Raw genomic sequence first — 20476 nt, 5'->3', positions numbered from 1 at the left:
TACAGGATTGGTCAGAATTTTACAGTCACCTCCGCCCTGTGGTCAATATATTCTTCCGTTTCACGGTTGGTCGTCCTCATTTCCCTCTTTCTGAGGACAGCTGGTGGATTATTATGTAGACTGTACCACACAGAAGACTTAACTCTGTCTTCTAGTATGGGGACCCTCTGGCACTTACAATGCACTCTAATTTTATTTTGTCTTTCAGTGCTGAATACCACAGGGTAAGTAGCACAATGCTGAATGCACCTTAGCTCAGGAAGCTTAGCTACTGTTAATGATAAATATCCTTTCTTCACCTTTTAAACACGGAATGTACAATTTTAAACTGTATAATTTTTAAAAAGAGGAAATAATTGATATTTTTTTTTCCTAATTCTGCACTGGCTGCTATCTGAGAGAAATTTGTAACACAAATTTCTAATGGCACATCTGAAGAGGAGAGATCTTGACAAAATATCTGCAGTAGTTATCAAATGTTTGACTCTAAAAGTTTATCTACAGTAGCCTTTGCCTTAGGACTTGCCTGATGTGTAACAGTTTAAATAGAACTGGATGGAGACTAAATGGCAACTTGTCACAGCTTTCCCTTTCTTGTGGAGGAGGAAATCCAAGAAGGAAAACAGAGAAAAAAATCCTACTTTATCTCTTTTCACACTTCTTTCCTTATTGAGCTTTATCTCAATCTGTTTTCTAATTGCTTGGTGGATTTCATTGATGAACTAGCTATTGTTTGTGTGATATTTAGTCCTAAGCTCCCTAGTTTATCTGAATCTCTCTGCTTAGATTTTGATGGGCTGTGGGGACATTCACTGTGATGGATTTGCTTAAGGACAGATTTTCTATACTGTGTCAAGTACAAGAAGGGTAATTGGGGTGGAGGGCACCATGCAGGCTGGAACTGGACCCTGCCTCCTGATGCTGTGGACCACCATCAGAACATGTCAAGACCTGCTTTGTAGCTTTGCAGTCCTGGAAATCCCTTTCCTATAAAAAAACCTCCCAAATAAAAGAACCATCTATGCTGTGATCTGTGATGGGATTTTGGTCTCATGTCAGTTCATCTCTGCAGTATTTTGTAGCACCATAAAGACTATACATTTATATCTGCTCCTTGCCCTGCAGCATTTTCAGGGGAAGTTAGAAGAAGAACTGAATGAGATGACAGGTTGTGGTCATAAGAGATTTGCTGTGGTTAAAGGAAATAGCCTTCCAAGAAATAACATAGTTATACAGTACACCAGTTTATTGGCATTTACACACACTGTTTTGCAAGAGTGGGGATGACAATGCCATGAGCAAGTTCATTGTGAGTTTTTTTTTTTGTTATCCTGGTATTTTCTGAGCATAGTTGCATGTAGCCATCCCTTCTATAGATCCCCATACCTAGAGCTGGTCTCCTTTCAATTCAAAGGGATACAGAGTGGAGGATATTTCTACACTCAGACAAGGTGAACATATCCCACCTTTTACTCACTCTCAGAACTTTTCCTGAAGGAGTAAGGGCAAATGGGAAGAGACGGAGTCAGATGTGGATGAGGTCCTGGGTCTGGGCAGTAATTCAGTAAGAACACCTAAAAACATGTGTTGTTCCTGACATCCTTTCTTAAACTGTTTCATTGTGTGTTTTTTTTCTTGGTAGGCTCAGACAAAGACCAACTGGTGGCTTGAGAACATGGGATCCTGAAACAGGTAACTGCTTGTTCTTAGTGCTATTGATGTCCAAGGCTGGTTTTGAATATACTATATCCTTTCCTTACTTTAATGTGTGTGTTTCAGCTTACCTCACCAGGTGTGATTTTAATAACAACTCAAGACCATTTTGTGACTGGACCCAACCTTGCAATGCAAACCAGGGAGTGTGGATACGAACCAAGCATGACACTCCAACTGATGGAACGGGTCCTGATGGAGACTATCCTGATGGAAGTAAGTGCTTGTTTGTGGTACTGTTAATTTCCTTTTGAAGACTGCCTGTCTTCTTCTTTCTATTTTATGAAGAGATTCATGAAATCCTTTGAAATGTGTCAATTTGGTTGACACATGTCTTTGGCTTTTCACCATGCTCAGTCACAGGTAAATGAAACTAAGTTGTAACATCACGGGCTGGAAATCTGCACTGGTAAGTGCAGTAGAAGAAAGCAGAAGAATGCTAGTTACACCATGCTTAAGACCTCACAGAGAAGGCAATGACATGCAACAGATCATTGTTTATGAGAAATTTTGTGGGCAAGTTACAGTGATACCTGCTAGTGACAATAAATGTAATGACTGCAGTACTGATACTAGGTAATTTTCATGATAGCAAAGTTTTACAAGATCATGTCAGAAATTAAAGAATGCCTTTAAAAGGTTTGTACTCAGCTACATGTGATTGAAAATCTGAGGTCTAAAGTGCTCGTGTCATCAAAAGAGTGCTTAGCATGGCTCCACCTCTGTGTGAACCATTATCCTTGTACCAGCAGTCCTATTTATAGGAAATCAGTCTGCAGTGATATTTTTTTCTGTAATTATCCCAAGATTGGAATGGTCACCTTCTGTCAGACTCAGTTAGTAAGCAGATTAGAACAGTATCGGTTTGGATTTTCAGTAAGGAATTTTTACATTTTTAGTATTTTGTTGAAAGAAGAAGTGAAATACTTGAAACAGAGATTCACACAACTAGATAATAATGTCTTTTTTTTTTTTTTTCCAATTGGCACAGACCATATAACTCCAAATGTTACTTAAATTTTCTTACCATCAATAAAGTCCTAAAACCTTTTAGTGAGTAATAGATAATTTTTTTTGTGGAGAAATACTCTACAATGTAGAAATGGTCTTTTTTCATTCCTTTCCACAGTCAGATGGGAGAGACTTGACTAACTGCATTGAGGAAATGTAGCTTTGATCTTAGTACAGGGAAGTGATGGCAAGCAAAAAGCTTCAGCCCTAGAAAAGTAAAATGAGATCTCATATTGAACCAATTCAAACTAAACTATTTCAAATCCTAAAAGCAAATATTGTGAGATTCTGAATTTTGAGAAGTTTCAGTCCTTTTGATAATATCAAATCTAAATATTTTAATGGAAATATCTGTATTTCTTTTTTTATATCCCTCCTATTTTGAGACAAAAACAAACGTTGAGGGGTTGGACTTTTCCTTGTGCCAGGGATTTGCTTATCTTGAGACCAAAATATTTAAAGGAAAATATATCCTACAAGAGAAGTTGTATAGCAGATTGCATAGCAATTCACATTATTTTCCTTTGAGGAAAGAAGAAACTGAACAACCATCAGTGGGGCACTATATCTGGATGTGCTGTCTCTTGAAAGATGTTTAAATTTTTGTTCATGATGCCAAAATAACTGTTTGTGTGAGATAAATTTTATTTGCTTTCTAATTTACACTCCACTTTAGATAGCTATAGAATGCTAACTATTGCAACGTAAATTACAAATCCCTTCTACTTTGCTTCTTTGTTAATGTTGATGCACTTGAATTCTTCCAGAGTTGTACTTCGGTTTTAAGTTACACCTAACAAGTTACAAAGATTCAGCCCTATTTTTATTTTTTTTTCACTCTGCAGAAGGCTATTTCATCTACCAAGAAGCAAGTAATCTGATCCCATTTGACACTAACAGACTTGAGAGCCCAGATGTTGTGGTTTCTGGAAAAATATGCATAGACTTCTGGTACTATATGTTTGGGTCAGAAGAAATGAATGAGTTGAGAGTGATTATCCAAGACAGCACAGGGGAGTCTGTGGCATGGAGTCGGAAGGGAAACCAGAGTTCCTCTTGGAATTATGGTGCTGTCACTCATACTTTTTCAACACAAAGAAGGATAAAGGTAATATATTTTCAGAATAATTTTTTTGTGCAGTGTCAGCATTAATGTTTGTTCTCCCTTTGCAAGCTGTAAAAGATTGTATATGTAAGCTAGAAAATATAACCACGAATTTCTTGTTTTATGTTTTGTAAGTATAATACCCAAATGCTCTGTGCCAACGAACCGAGAAGAAACAAACGACCCCGAGTTTTATTAGTGTTTTTAGCTAATGGATAAACTATATTTACTTTTCTCTCTCTTTCCTTTCTTCCTACCCTCCCTTCTTCCCTCATTTCATCATGATGACAAGGACTTTAGGCGCCTTACTTAAGTGCAGGTTTTTCCGTTGCAAGCTTAGGTTTAAACTGTGGGATGCTGCCTATGTTCAACTCCTCTATAGAATCCAGAAAACTAATTTTAATAAGTCATTTATCAATCAATAAAATAAAATAAACAGAGTGTAGTGTTTCATCAAGTCCCTACCTTGCTACAGAATATATATTCTAGACTTCCGAGGAAAGCTAGGAAAACTGTTCCACCCTCAGTTCACCTGATGTCCTTAGAGATAGACCAGACAGAATATTTTGAAAACAGGCTGAGGGAAATTCTGTCACATTTGTCTGAGTAATTGTTGCAATTATTCCATTTACATCCTGGCTAGGTCATTTTTGAGGCTGTCCGAGGACTGACAGAGTATGGAGATACAGCACTGGACAATGTGAGAGTAAGAGATGGATCCTGTGGTAAGTTTTATATTTGTGCCTTAGCATACACTCCTTCCTCATCTCTGTTTAAGCTGTTGACCATTATTCAATTCCATATACAATATCAAAACTCCTTGTAATTCCAAACCACAAAAGAAATGGTAAAAGCTTTACAGCTCACTTCATTTAAATGTTACCTGTTCTGGTGTAGATTCTTCCCAAATCTTTCCTCACCACCTCGAATGTAGAGAATAAGCTATCTGCTTCTCTGCAAATGTGATCATTTTCACAAGGTTCAACAAACTTTAAGTTTGAAGTCCATCTCTAAACCCAGCCAAGAATATGAACATTGCTCATGAATTACAGATTAAATGATCTAATCAACATTTTACAGCAAACCTCTGTTCATATGAGCTCAGCAAATAAACAGAACTTCCATATGCAGCAAAAATAAATAAATAAATAATGGTGACTCAATAATGCTGAATTGCACTACCATTTCTGTCTATGAATCAGCAATTTGAACTCGATTCCTGATCCTGTAACAAAATAGCCAAGACTTGCACAAACTGTGAATGACTTGGATTCAGAAATGAATTACTGTTTCATCCCATCTGTACTGTTATGAAGCAAAACTTATAAAATGTGAATTCTACAAGGAACCTGCTGAATATGGTATAGAAAATGTCACTAGGTATAAATAGGTCTCTCTGTGAAACACTACTCATATAATGATGATAAAATGGTTCAAATTACACTAGGCAGGATTTTTGGAGGGTGAAGAGTTCCATTCGTGTTCACACCCTCAGAACACGTAATTTTCTTTAAAATTCTGTGCATAATACTTGGGGCTCTTTTGGAGAGCCAGCTGTTCATTTTTTCCGGACTCATTACCACACAATTCAGCCACTGGATGGTGCACTAAATGTAATTCCGAGAGGCGAGAGAAGTGCTCCTCCCTCTGTTAAACTGTGTGGCTACTAATATGATCAGTTCAGTGAGTTATTAGGCCTTGTTAAAAAAAAAAATAAAATAAAATAAAATAAAATAAAAAAATAAAAAATCCTCCCAACTTTTTGCTTCTAGAAGAATGCTCGATGGAATAAACATTTTAATCAGACTCATAAAAATCTAAATATATGTCCATTTGTCACATGAAAAATTAGTTTTCAAGGCAATTTTAACAATCATTCTTTGGGTTGTATGTTCGATACTCATATTGTCACTTGCAGAACTTCTTCACCTTACATCTCGAGAGACTATCTTAGAAAGAGGTTTTCTTCTGTTCTTTTTCTCAGCTCTACAACAAAGTTAACTTAAAGCTTGAGAATAAAAAAAGAACAAAAATAAATATTTGTGCTGCATATGCGAAATGTTGAGCTGTGCCAGAGTAGGGAACTGGATGTGCATAAGTGGGCATAAAAGAAGGAGGTGTGCAAGAAGCCAGTGGATGCAAAGCAGTTGATCCCATTTTGCAAGCAGTTTATTAAAATGTGTCTTCAGCTTTGAAGTTAGAAATCATCAAGTGAATAGGATCATTTTATACAGAGCTTTATCAGTATATACTGAACATCAGTTTATGTGAAGTCTATTGTCTTTTTCTAAATTATAATCATAAGTATCCTGCAAAACTCCCCACTTCCAGCTTAACCATATGGTGAGCACAAAAAAGTATGTAGTTGCTGTATCATAATTTACAAATCTCTACCTTGTCCTCTTATGAGTTTTCTATGCTATAACTAGACTTGTTTTCTATACTATGACTAAATTTTTTATAAATAATGCTATTAGTAATGTCAATAATAAGGTTGGATGGGGCTTTTGGCAACATGATCTGGTGGAAGGTGTCCCTGCCCATGGCAGAGAGGTTGGAATTAGATGATCCTTAAGGGTCCCTTCCAACCTCAACCATTCTATGATTTCATGAAACATGCATCCAATTGTAAATACACTTACAGTTCCAGAGAAGCATGCAGGGACAAGCTCAGTCACTGTCACCAACCTAACAGTCAGATGAGCTCCTAAGAGCTCAAAGGACCTACAAGTACTCATTTTTAAATATAGGCCATTCCACTCACTTCAGTGAAAATCTTCTAAGTTTAAGCTGGTGAAGAGTAAGTTGAAATTCATGTACATTGGTTAGTATGTAGTGTTTATGGAGAAATGTTATAACTCATTGTTACCTTATCTTCTCTATTGACAGATGCAGTTTCCACCCCTGTACCACCAACACCTACACCAACAGAACCTACACCATCTCCACTGACAGGTAATTTTATCCAGTCACATATGCTAGTCAAGGCATTTTAGAAAGGCATTTCTACCAGTGCTACTTAAACGCTTTAGTTAATTTCTCTGTGTGTGTTTCTATGGCATTGCTGTATGAATCTATTTTTTTCTGTTTCTGTCCTTCCATATATAATCTATAAAATGGGGGTGACTGTGTGTTCCCACTGCACAATGCAGGTATGAGGTGGCCTTTCTGGATGCACCAATATGTTGATGAGAATATATTCCTTTTTCCCATCTCCAGAAGCAATTTGTAGCATACATGGGGATCCTCATTATTACACATTTGACAAGCAGCGTCATGACTTCATGGGCACCTGCACCTACACCCTGTCCAAGCTGTGTGAGAGCAACAGCTCGCTGCCCTACTTCAACGTGGAAGCAGCCAATGAGCACAGGGGAAGCAACACGCGCGTGTCCTACGTCCAGTACGTGGATGTTGATGTGTATGGCTACAGGATCAATCTGGGTAAAAACAGAGTTGTTAAGGTAAGGCTGAACGACGCTATCACCAGAAATTCAAGAAATTGTAGTGCAACGACTACAAACATACAGTGATATTTAGGGGGCAGTCAAATACTTAGGACTAGTAGTACTATAGAGTCCTTAAAGTAAACATTGGGATTTCGGAATTGAAAGCACAGGTTAAAATGTTGTGCTATGTTGCTAGGAGGCAGGACCAAAGCTGATGCTCCAGATAGCTTTGGTGGGCTAACCTACCTTTCAAGCTTCCCCCCATTCCCAAACTTATTCTGCAGCAGGAAATAAAAAGGCCCTTCATTAACTGAGGCTGAGCTGGTGGTTATTTTCCAGGCCTATACAGTGGCCTATAAAGCTGCATGCTTGTCTGTGATTTCTATTTATAGCATAACCGCCAGCTTCACCTAATATCTGGCACTTGCCATAAAACAGGGCCAGATGAGAGTCCCAGAGAATATCTGATGACTCTCCTCATGCTGAATGTATCATTTGGCCAGCTATTGTATTTTAAGACTTCTTTTTGGCACACTTCCATGAAGGGCGAAGGTAGCAGATACATGTTCGATTCAAAACCCACAATAAATGAATAGCTCTCCTTATTTGATTAACACCCTTCTTATTAAAAATAATAATAAAATTGCAGTGATCTGTGTGAGAGGAGATAAAGGTTTAAATATACACAGTGACCTTTCCCATGTGATCTTAGAAGCACAGTGAGTTTTATATCCACATTTCTCCAACAGTTCCTCTTTTATATCTTTCCATTGTATTTACATTTTTCATTATGTATGTTCCTAAGTAAACTAAAATTTCTTATGTATATAATAAGAACAAATGTTCAAAGTAAATGTTAATTTTATTAAATTTAAAAAAAAAAAAAAAAGAAGAAAATGAAAAAGAAAACTTTATACAAGCATGTGTTTTCTGTTGTTTGGCATCTCATGTGTGAAAATTAAGAAGAAAGAGAAAAAAAAAAAAAAAAAAGAAAAGAAAAAAGAAAAAAGCTTTTTCAAAATTTGTCCAGTCTGAGACTTCATTCTAGCTACATCTTTTAAATCTTATGCCATGTTCTTTGTTCGTGCTCATGTTGTTTTATCCAAAATTAAAAGGTCTGCCATCAGTTACTCCTGAAGGCCCTGCTAAGTTTTGGACTTTTTTCATCTGGGTCTGATTCACCAATCTTGCTTTGACCACAGCTGGGACCTCGAAGCTAAGTAGTTGCATCGCTAGATCTTAAGGCCTTACATCGTTTGCCCATATACAGCATTCATGTTACATAAGACTTCAAAAAACAATAACACTATGGTCTGAGTTCTTAATTCTTGTACAGGCTCACTATGCAAATCCTATGCTCAGTATAGAAACAGTCTAAGAGGATCACCATTAGAAATACTTCTTTTAAAGTGATTTTAAGGATTGCCTTTCTCTGTCCCTGCAGGTTGATGGAGTCATTCAGGTGCTCCCTCTGACCTTGGTGCACCCTGTCAGTATTTCCTTAAGCGGGCAGTATGTTGTGGTTACCACTGACTTTGGGCTGAATGTCAAGTTTGATGGAGATCACAGAGCAGAAATCACTCTTCCCAGTACCTATATGTCAAAAGTCTGTGGAATATGTGGAAACTATAATGGGAACAAAACAGATGACTTTCTTAACCCAGATGGAGGGATGGAAACAAACTCGGCCAGCCTTGGAAACAGTTGGCAAGTTTATAATGACTCAAGGTAGGACTCCAATCAGAATGTTTGGCCTTAGCTATTGGTTATACAATGAGCAGTATTTTATGCAACTGTTGAATGTAGGCCAAAAATATCAGGAACAAGGAATAAAATATATTCTTGTCAGTGAAGTTCCTTCACATATCTGGGTAAACTTTCCTAGCAAATTCAACAGTGCGTAAAAAGAGAAAGTTTGAATATAACACCTGCAGATACCCACTAGAATTTCAGTTAGTGTTATAGTATATTAATGCTAATACTTAAAGATCCTGTTTGAACTCTTCTGAGATACTTAACGATTTATTTTATAATTACACAGTATGTTATTTAATGATGACAGATATTTAACTTTGAATGCTTTTATTTTTTTTGCTCTTCCTAGGTGTCTGCCATGTCTAAAGCTTGTTTAAACTTAAAATAATAATAATAATAATAATGAATTAATGTAGGTTTTTGGTTTTTTTGAAATGTTGAGCTAGCCTCCCTAAAGTTTTGATAGGTGCAATTTGAAAAGCATCTTGAATGCAATTGCATGCAAAGTTTGCCAGTAAATTTTTACACATCATTTTTTCCACACCAGGTGCTTGCCAGATGATGGCCATACCCCAAATTGCACTGATGATGAAAAACATATCATCCAAAGCAATGACTACTGTGGTCTGGTCACTGATCCCAGTGGTCCATTCCAGAACTGCCATTCAATAGTTGATCCACAGAGTTATTTCGATGCCTGCCAATATGATCTATGTGAGCTTCATTTGAACAATGCAGCCCTTTGTCAAAACCTGCAGGCTTATGCGGATGTGTGCCAAGCAGCAGGAGTCCAGCTACAACCATGGAGAAATGCAACCTTCTGCCGTATGTATCAAAGACTACTGGAAATTACCATTTGTCAGAAGGATATAGTTAGGACTGCCTGAGGAGAGAGCATTTTAAGATTGAAAAATTCCAGTAACACTGTGAATCTCAACTGATTAAGATAAAGATTTCAGGATTATGTGTAGTCCTCAATCTGAGTCCTTTAGGAAGCCTTTAATGAAACTACTTAAGCTGTTTCTGGATGAAAGGAAAAAAACACTTTCTAGTCCATCTTCAAATAGAGTTGAGGTCTTTTCCTTTGAAATCATGTAGTGTCCCTATGTTTTTGCTTAGGAGTATTACGTATGTCAGGGACATTTGACTTAGAGGATTTTTTGCTTTCTGGGGAAGTTGTAGCTAATTTAAGTGTCTTTGAGAAAAACAAAACAAAACAACAACAACAAAACGACAACTTGTTTTGCAAATGCTTAGTTGACATACGAGAGTTTCACCCACTCTACTTGCAGAGACACTGAGCTATCTTCCGCCATTCCCCAGAAAGTCAGCTGTGTCAGATTTAATTAATGGGAGAATGGACAGAGAAGTATATAATGTAATTCTGTGATCTCTGTCTGCTTAGGAAGGTAGGCTAAAATAGAGCGAGGTTATGTCATTAAAAACTGAACTGCAACGTGTAAGTATGCAGAAGCTGGAAAAAGATTGTTCAAGAAATGTTAATTCTGACATATTCTCACTTGAAAACCTCATGTTTAAAACCTCTAATTAGCATTTTTTTTTATATGTCATGTGTCTAACAAGATCTAAAAATAGAATAGAGCACTTATACATCCTGATTATTTAACAGACATTTAAAACACTGAGGAAATTAAAATATATATATATAAATTAAGAAGCTACAAGACGAGAATAAAAGACCAGACCAATATAGCACATATCAAGGGCAAATAGAATGAGTGATATACTCAGCCCATGCAAGTGACCAAAGAAAACACCTACAAAAGTAAGAGGTCTCCTAAGAAATTCTCACCGTGAGGAAGACATTAAAAAGCTCAAAGCTCAAACTAAATTAGGGGGTGTTTAAAAAGGAAACACATGAACTAGATTGCCAGACAAATCCAGGATGTCCTCAAATATTTCAGAACAAAATAGAATATGTAATTAAACAACAACAATATTTCAATAATTAAAAGATAAACCTGTGTATTACTATTTTTTATTATACAGCACTAGCCTGTCCAGCCAACAGTCACTACGAGCCCTGTGCTGCAGCCTGCCCTGCCACCTGTGTTGACCCATTAGCACCGTATAAATGCAGCCTGCCGTGCGTGGAGGGTTGCGTGTGCGACAGTGGGTACCTGCTCTACAACGACCAATGTGTGCCCAGCCAGCAGTGCGGGTGCTGGCACAATGGGCAGCACTACCCGGTGGGCTCGGAGTTCTGGACGGACAACAGCTGCTCCACAAAGTGCACGTGTCCCACGCGGGGAGGCAAAGTCCAGTGCTCCAGCGCCTCATGCCCTGCGGGCCAGTACTGTGGTGTGCAGAATGGGAAACCCGAGTGCCTTGAACACACATATGGCATCTGCAACATCCACGGCGACCCTCACTACGTTACCTTTGACAAGGTGACGCACGACTTCATGGGGAACTGCACCTACACCCTGGCCAAAGTGTGCTCCAACAGCTCCGTGCCCTACTTCAATGTTGAGGCAAAGAACGAGCATCGTGGCAACCCCCGAGTGTCGTACGTGCGCGAAGTCCTGGTCGAGGTGTACGGAGAGCGCATTGCAATCGTCAAGCAGGAGAGGAGCCAAGTGCTGGTAAGGAGCTGGGCTGGCTCAAGCACGGTGTGTCTGCGAGGCAGGGCTGGCTTTTCTTGGCAGGGTCTTCCCTCTTCTCTGGTAAATGGGTCCCCAGAGTGCAGCAGATGTATGGCTGTGCCAGCTGCAGGGGTGTCTGTGCGAGCGGGGCTCGTGGTCCTGTGGGGCCGAGGGCCCCAGAGAGACCACGGTCCATTGCGGTGCGTCTGCCCTAGGTGAACGGTGTGCGCCGGACCTTGCCGGTGAGTGCAGCAGGAGGAGCCATCAGAGTGAGCACAAGCGGCCGCTACATCGTCCTGGAGACGGACTTCAACCTCAGAGTGTCCTACGACGCCGACCACTCGGTGGAGGTGAGGGTGCCCACCACCTACTCCAACCTGACCTGCGGCATGTGCGGGAACTTCAACAGCCGGCGAGAGGACGACTACATGATGCCCGATGGGCAGCAAGCCGCAGACTCCAATGCGCTGGGGGAGAGCTGGAAGGTGCCGGACGGTGACCCCTCTTGCGGTGTGCCCTCACCCCCGGAACCCTGCAGTGCGGAAGAGGAGAAGCTCTACCAATCGGAGCAGTTCTGTGGCATACTGACTGCCAGACCAGGCTTTTTTGAGAGCTGCCATGCCGTGATCAACCCCCAGAGCTACTTTGACACCTGCTCCTATGACCTTTGTGCCATGAGTGGCAGCCAGGAGGTCCTGTGTGGTGCCCTGGAGGCCTACGCTGACGCGTGCCAGGCAGCCGGCGTGACTCTTCTCCCCTGGAGGAATGCCACCTTCTGCCGTGAGTTTCTCTACAGAGCTGAATCTTTGAATAGTTCCCTTGCTGTCTCAGGAGGCTGCTTTCAGGCACTAACTAACATTCAGTTTAGAGATCTTAAATTCTTCACATATTCCCCCATGAAATATGAGCAGATAAAGTTCTACAAAATACATTTCATTAATTTTTACTGCCAGAAATATGAGGAGAACTCTGTCCTATCCCAACAATCTATGTCAAATAACTAGCAGCAGGTCACTGATAACGTGGAATCACATGTGAGATTTGTAGGTTGTTTTGCCTTTAACTGGTTTGTTCCTTTCCAGTGTACATTTAATGACTTCCACAGTTCACATACCACCTAAGTAGTAGACCTCACGTAGAAAGTATTAGTTTTCATTTGGATTTAAAGTTGCTAAACATCAAGGATATATGTTAACATTCAAGCCTTTTTCTTGTAGAGTGTTTTTCATTTTTTGCTTTCTGATTTCAAAATAAGAAAGAAATTTTATTCTCCAATGAAGTTTCTGATAAATTACTGTCACTAGTTCAAAATAATCCCATTTTGCATCCTAGCTTTATGTGAGCTGTGATCATCAATGAAGAGCCTTTTACTGTTTTTCAGCTGTTGCCTGTCCTCCTAATAGCCATTATAACCCATGCACCAGTGCTTGTCCTGCAACCTGCACTGACCCTCTTGCATCAAAGAACTGCAGCAAACCTTGTGTAGAGGGATGTGAATGCAACAATGGCTTTGTCATCAGCGGGGGACAGTGTGTGTCCATGAACAACTGTGGCTGTCTTCTCAATGACAAATATTATGAGGTTTGTTCTAGCACATAGTTATGGGGCTTTTTTTTCACAGTTCATCATTAATTCTTAACTTTTTAAAAATTTTATTATTATTTTGTCATTTCTAACAGAAAGGAGAAGTTTTTTGGCAAACAGACTGTGCAGGCCAATGTGCATGTACTGGAAGTGGGACTATAATTTGTAATTCCAACACATGCAAAGCAAGCGAAGTTTGCAAGGTGCAGAACGGACTACTAGGATGTTATCCATTGAACCCCAGCACCTGCCACATTTTTGGGGATCCACATTATGTAACCTTTGATGGGAGACTGTACCATTTCCAAGGAGACTGCAATTATACAGTTGTTGAGACATGCACAAATTCTTCTGAACAGTTTTCTGTGACAACCAGAAATAAACATAGAGGAAACCCAAATTGGACAGCCTTGGACTCAGTTGCTGTCACACTGAAAAATCTTCATATTGTTGTGAGGAGAAATAAAGAGACCTATGTAAGTGTTCTACTTTAAGCACAATCTATCATATCTGTGCACTGCATTTTTCCAACCAGAACTGAATCAGGTTTCTCTACTTCATTCACCTTCAAGACTACATATGCTAGAAGGCACATAAATATTTTTTTTGAAGAGTCAGAAATCAGCATAGCGTCATTATGCATTATGTCCAGTCAAATCATGTCTGCATTAGGTTTTAGGAAAAACATCTCCAACTGTAACTTCACCCTTAAATAGAAAGCTTTTGCTGAACTAAATCTCAGTCTGGATTTTACTGTTCTGGTCTTTAAATCAGAAGTAGTATTTTTGCTATATGCTCTCAGACCCGTACATACCAGAGATAGCTTTAAATTAACTTGTCCAAGTATTGCTATGCATGTAGCTGTGACAATACAGTGCTCAACTTGTGCTATAAACCCATATTCATTGAATCATAGAACAGCTTGGGTTGGAAGGGACCTTAAAGATCATCCACTCCCAACCCCCCTGAAATAGGCAGGGATGCCACCCACTAGATTAGATTCCCCAGGGCCTGGTCTTGAGCACCTCCAGGGATGGAGCATCCACAACCTCTCTGGGCAACCTGTTCAAGTGCCTCACCACTCTCTGAGTGAAGAATTTCCTCCTAACACCTAATATAAATCTCCCTCTTTCAGTTTAAAACCACTCTCTCTTGTCCTATCATTATCTTCCTGAGCAAAAAGTGACTGTCCATCTTTTTATAAGCCCACTTTAAGTATTGAAAAGCTGCAGTGAGTCCTCCCTGGAGCCTTTTCTTCTTCAGGCTGAATAAACCCATCTCTCTCAGCCTTTCTTCATAAAAGAATATTCAATATATGAGATAAGTATATAGCTGATTAGTCCCTGATCAGCTTCATTTTTTTTTTGTCTATCTTGCTCCTTAGAATAAGGCTGACTTGCTGAAGAAAGCTATGGGATTAGCAGTGTAGACCTCTCCTTTGTTACTTGGAGCTTTATTGACTCACCTGTTTGTGTGGGCTTTGTTTTCTTTAGGTGGATGGATTTCAGGTTTCCCTCCCTGTGGATTTGAAGCATGGAGCAACAGTAGCTGTAAAAGGACATTATGTAGTCATTGATACCTCTCTAGGGATCCAGGTGAAGTTTGATGGCGACCAGGAGCTTTTTATTCAGGTTGATGAAAGTCTCAAAGGACAGCTGTGTGGTCTGTGTGGGACATTCAATGACAACCAGCTGGATGATTTTCTTAAACCAGACAATGTCCTAGAACAGGATCCAAATAAATTTGGTGACAGCTGGCTAGTGAAGGATGACAACTGGATGTAAGTATCCAATAATATTAAAGGAAACAGTAAAATACCTGAAACATAGAGCTTCTACTTAAGAGATTAACACACATAATATGCATTCCATAAAAAACGTTTTTTGATATTACTTGTTGGCTAGAATTTTCACCTTTGAAAAATTCCACATCTCAGTAGAAAGCACTTTATTTTTAAAACTACTCTTCAATGGTTTTCAGTATGAACTTTGTACATTTTATTTGAAATTGGGCTCCTTTTTTGCATGTTAACTTTATTTCTTCTTGTTTCTCTATGCTAAAATATCTTCTTTATATCATCCAACTATAAGAAAGCTAAATATATGCCTCAGATTCTCCTCCTAACATAATTATACATTGATTAAGATAAGCACTGTCTATTAATGCTTTCATACACTAATTAGCTACCTTACTATCCACAATAGTGAATTGAAATTATATTCCTTGTGTTAGATATCTGGTTGGCTGGTTTCTTTTGACTTCAGTCTATGGATGGGTAGGCATACCTTAACAATTCACTACTGTACTCTTAATGGGGAATTGTGAGTCAAATTGTAATATTTCTCACCTTTGGCTCTTAAAAACTAAAGATGAGAATACACAACAGATCCACAGAATTCAGCATCGAGTTCTATTAGTGTTGAGGTGTACCTTACAGTGTAGAAAAAAATATAAATATGTATTATATAACCATGCTGCTGTTTATTCTTGATGCAGATGTAATCCAGTTGCAGTTGTGCCACCGACCTGTGACACAGAAAAAGAGAAAGAATATGAAGAAGTCTGTAAAATTATTTTGGAAAACAGTGGGCCTTTTGCAGTCTGTCATTGGTACATTCCACCACAGCTGTACTTTGAGAGCTGTGTCTATGACCTGTGTGCCACAGAGGGGAATTCTGAACAATTTTGCAAAATTTTAGAGGCATATGCTGCTGCCTGTGAGCTTGGAGGTGTAAATCTGGGAGAATGGAGGGAAGGTACCATCTGTGGTAAGTCACAAGGCCATTTAGCCAATAGCAATGCAATTCAATCCTCATGTTACAAATATAAATGCAAATAACTAAGAAGCTGAGAAGAATTTCAGAGAAGGTGATTTAGGAAGACATAGAAAACTTTTGATTGCTCAGTGTCTTACGAAATCAAGCTTCTAGCCTATGCATTTAATGGTCTTCCAGTGTTCACTTTAAGCCACAATGTTTGAACATTTTTGACTTCAGAGAGTTATTCAGAACTGGGTCATGAAAGCCAACATATCTGGCAGTTAAGTGATGAGCCAGGGAAAATTAAACACTTAGTGTTTTCTTTCAAACCAACTTGTTATTTTTTCCAAACAGATCACCACTCTGGCTTTAATAAAATATTTTTTTGTTTTTGAGAAGTGTTAATACAACATTTACACCACTAGTCTACAGTTCCAGGTTTTAATAAAGCATGTCAAAAAACTTTAGAAGTGTATAAACCAGAGCTTAAAATTAATAAGTGAAAATCCTGCAACTTGACTTGAGCTCCATTTAGCCTCCCACTCATTACACTATTAGGGCCTTATTATCTAGGCAGACTAGTTAACATAGAAGAAGGACTAGAGACATGAAACTGCTTCTACAACTACCAGGGGTGATCACCAGAAACAGAAAAAATGACAGCCTGTCTATGACATGAAAAGACATTCCATAACCTCTTTCAAATCTGAGGTAATATTTCTCATCACAATTTAGAAACTGTAAAAGAAATGTTAGGCTATTCTCATAATGTTGTCTAGATTTCTACCAAAGCTGCACTTTGAGAGCCAGCTGTTGTGCCAAATAGGAGAGCTTTGAGCAATTTGCAGTGACCAAGGATTAAAACACAGTGTAAAAATAGAGAATATTAGTGCATTATGATGATAATTAAGTAATGGACTTATAAAGAACAGATATTCTCAGATACATTTTGACATTTAATAATCAATGTTTCTGTATGGATTGCTTCTACTCACTCTGTTATATCATCTTCCAATCTTTAATGGACATGAGTGCATGAGATCTAGAAGGACATTATCAGAACAGTGAAAAGATTCCAGGCCTCATTGTGGAAACTGTTTTTTTCTATCTGCAACATGTACAGCTGCACCAACAGCCTGCAATATATCCTGCACATTTGATGTTGACTTCTGTGGATGGGAACAGGCAGTCGATGACAACTTTGACTGGATAAGGAACAAGGGGCCAACACCCTCACCGAACACTGGCCCTTCCTATGACCACACAACAGGAGGTAGGAACAGCAACCAGTATCTGACTGTGCTTCAGGTAGAGCAGTCTCTGAGAAGATTGCAAAGAGCCTCTTTTAATAGGAAATCCAGGCAACGTGTTTCCAGGGCTTTATCCAGAATCTTCTGCAGCAGTCAGGAATTTGTCTTGGGATGAATGACCAGTGCAGCACATGGACGAGTGTGTAACATGTTTGCATAGTTACCTGCAGATAGGCTTCAGGAAAGACATACCCAGGCTGAGATTGGATCACTTCAATGCCTGACCCATAATTTAGGATGCTAGCCTTCCCCTAGGGAGGAGGTGTAATCTGCTGGAAAACCATATGGGGACAGGAAATTTAATGGTGGTGCTGGGTACAGGAAAACTATAATATTATAGACTGATTAAATGCCCATATCCTAACATCACACACTCACTGGCCAGTGATGTCTAGACTTCTATTCTGGAGAGAAAAGCATTCCATTTAAAGTACCATGAAAACTATGTGCAGACTGCTCTCGCCATGCCTCCCAAGAAAATGCAGCTGCACACAAAATGTAAATGAGGTATTTTGTGTAGCCCAGATGCAGCAATATGAGAACTTACCACTGTGCTATTTCCAGATGGCTATTACATATACCTGCAAGGAAGTGAGCATAACCCAGCTGATGTAGCTCGCTTGGCCAGTCCAGTATGTGGTTCGGAAGGACCGCACTGCTTCCGCTTCTGGTACCACATGTACGGCGTGGCTGAAACAATGGCCCTGCGGGTGTACGTAACTCACAATGAAACATCGACACTGGAATGGAAAGAAGCTGGAAGCAAAGGGGACAGATGGCATTTAGGAGAGCTCACGGTGCACAGCAAAGGAAACATGCAGGTAAGGGCAGAGGCTCAAACTGCCATCTGAGACGGAGTGTGCTTTGAAATGGAACACAGTGTTTGTAGTGGAGCTAATGCTGGAAACCATCCCTTCCCTTAGATTGTCCTCGAAGGCATGATAGGTGAAGATTTCCGCAGCGACGTGGCACTGGATGATCTGTCCATTGAAAAGGGATACTGCCCAGGTACCTCATCACACGGCTTGGGAAAGGGCAGCTTGCTTGTCGTGGCAGTCAATGTAGTTTCTGCCTTGAAGAGGATCTGGTCAAGGGGGATTGATTTACATGTGCCATTGTGTCTCTCGTAGGCGATATACCTCCAACACCTAGCACCAGCACACCAACACCTGGGACACCAACACCCTCGCCAAGCTCAGGTGAGTGGAGCAGACAAGTCACGGGGCTGCAGCGTTTGGTCAGGGTGGGCTGTGGAGAGGAGGCGGCAGGAGGTGCATCACTGAACGTTTCCTCTGGTCCTTCCTCTGTCAGGGACCTGTGTGGTGGAAGGAGACCCTCACTACCACACCTTTGACAATCAAATACACCACTTCATGGGCACCTGCACCTACACCCTGTCCAAGCTGTGTGAGAGCAACAGCTCGCTGCCCTACTTCAATGTGGAAGCGGCCAATGAGCACAGGGGAGGCAACACGCGCGTGTCCTACGTCCAGTACGTGGATGTCGATGTGTATGGCCAGCGCATAAGGCTGGGGAAGGGCGGCGTGGTGACGGTAAGCGCAGGGGGGAGCAACGTCGGGGCTGTGTCAGGACAGAGAGCCGCGCCAAACGGGTTGCTCCAACCCTCTCTTGGTTTGTGTCCTTGCAGGTCAACGGAGTGGCAGAGGTGCTGCCCTGCACCCCGTCGGCAGGCGTGCAGGTCTCGTCCAGCGGCTTCTACACTGTGGTCACGACAGACTTTGGCTTGAGAGTGAAGTTTGATGGGAACCATCTGGTGGAGGTGACGCTTCCGAGCACCTTTGGGCAGAAGGTTTGTGGCATGTGTGGGAACTACAACGGGATGGCAGCAGACGACTTCCTGAACCCGGAGGGGGTGCTGGAGCCAGACTCCACCAGCCTGGGTAACAGCTGGCAGGTGTCCAACGACAGCAGGTGCGTGTGGCCCCCGCGTAGGTGCGGGGACGTGTCGCGCAAGGGGAGGAGGAGGCAAGAAGCCTCCAGAGTGAGGAGGAAGAAGCCCACAGCTAACCCAGGGGCCCTTCTCCCTGCCTTTCCACAGCTGCTCAGCCGGACAGCCCGCCCCGCCAGCCTGTAGTGAGGCCGACAAGCAAGTCATTGCCAGCAGCCGCTTCTGCGGACTCCTCACTGACAGCAGCAGCCCGTTTGAGGTGTGCCACGCCGTGCTGAGTCCCAGCGGTTACTTCGACACCTGCCTTTACGACCTGTGTGAGCTGGGGCTGGATGGCGAGGCCCTGTGCAACAGCTTGCAGGCCTATGCGGATGCCTGCCAGGCGCTTGGTGTCAAGCTTCCTGCGTGGAGGAACGCGACATTCTGCCGTAAGTCAGAAGCAGGGAAGCATTTCCCTGGGCTGGCTAGCCGCCGTGGCAAGGAGCACCCTTTGTCCACCAGATCCCCATAGTGGTCCTTTCCCTGCGGAAGGCATCACGTGGGGGCATGGTGGGAACGGGGTGATGATGCCAGTTTCCAAAACATGCGGTGAAGCCTGCCTACCTTGAGGGCATTCTGAGTGTAGTGTTACCGATGGTTTCACTGCTACTCCTTTTGCCTTGGCAGCCATCACCTGTCCAGCCAACAGTCACTACGAGCCCTGTGCTGCAGCCTGCCCTGCCACCTGTGTTGACCCTATGGCTCCCGTCACCTGCAGCCTGCCGTGCGTGGAGGGTTGCGTGTGCGACAGCGGGTACCTGCTCTACAACGACCGATGTGTGCCCAGCCAGCAGTGCGGGTGCTGGCACAATGGGCAGCACTACCCGGTGGGCTCGGAGTTCTGGACGGACAACAGCTGCTCCACAAAGTGCACGTGTCCCACGCGGGGAGGCAAAGTCCAGTGCTCCAGCGCCTCATGCCCTGCGGGCCAGTACTGTGGTGTGCAGAATGGGAAACCCGAGTGCCTTGAACACACATATGGCATCTGCAACATCCACGGCGACCCTCACTACGTTACCTTTGACAAGGTGACGCACGACTTCATGGGGAACTGCACCTACACCCTGGCCAAAGTGTGCTCCAACAGCTCCGTGCCCTACTTCAATGTTGAGGCAAAGAACGAGCATCGTGGCAACCCCCGAGTGTCGTACGTGCGCGAAGTCCTGGTCGAGGTGTACGGAGAGCGCATTGCAATCGTCAAGCAGGAGAGGAGCCAAGTGCTGGTAAGGAGCTGGG

General features: G+C 41.6%; 1 protein-coding gene across 1 annotated transcript in view; it reads left to right on the top strand.

Annotated features, from left to right (window-relative positions):
- The first annotated feature begins 71 nt into the window (after positions 1-71).
- Positions 72-20476, top strand: part of LOC311441102 (IgGFc-binding protein-like) — a 74268-nt gene continuing 53863 nt past the window's right edge. Inside the window, exons 1-23 of the mRNA XM_084528759.1 lie at positions 72-224; positions 1643-1692; positions 1780-1929; positions 3570-3832; positions 4473-4554; positions 6719-6784; positions 7049-7293; positions 8723-9006; positions 9581-9858; positions 11044-11639; positions 11855-12419; positions 13021-13220; positions 13319-13699; positions 14717-15003; positions 15720-15991; positions 17106-17255; positions 17857-18113; positions 18216-18300; positions 18423-18491; positions 18604-18845; positions 18941-19224; positions 19352-19629; positions 19868-20463. Of these exons, the coding sequence (XP_084384885.1) occupies positions 157-224; positions 1643-1692; positions 1780-1929; positions 3570-3832; positions 4473-4554; positions 6719-6784; positions 7049-7293; positions 8723-9006; positions 9581-9858; positions 11044-11639; positions 11855-12419; positions 13021-13220; positions 13319-13699; positions 14717-15003; positions 15720-15991; positions 17106-17255; positions 17857-18113; positions 18216-18300; positions 18423-18491; positions 18604-18845; positions 18941-19224; positions 19352-19629; positions 19868-20463 (5748 nt within the window). The 5' untranslated portion in view covers positions 72-156. The remainder of the gene's footprint in view (positions 225-1642; positions 1693-1779; positions 1930-3569; positions 3833-4472; positions 4555-6718; positions 6785-7048; positions 7294-8722; positions 9007-9580; positions 9859-11043; positions 11640-11854; positions 12420-13020; positions 13221-13318; positions 13700-14716; positions 15004-15719; positions 15992-17105; positions 17256-17856; positions 18114-18215; positions 18301-18422; positions 18492-18603; positions 18846-18940; positions 19225-19351; positions 19630-19867; positions 20464-20476) is intronic.

Source organism: Aythya ferina, assembly GCF_964211825.1.
Source record: "Aythya ferina genome assembly, chromosome: 9".
Taxonomy (NCBI): domain Eukaryota; kingdom Metazoa; phylum Chordata; class Aves; order Anseriformes; family Anatidae; genus Aythya; species Aythya ferina.
This window is presented reverse-complemented; position numbering and strand designations above follow the sequence as displayed.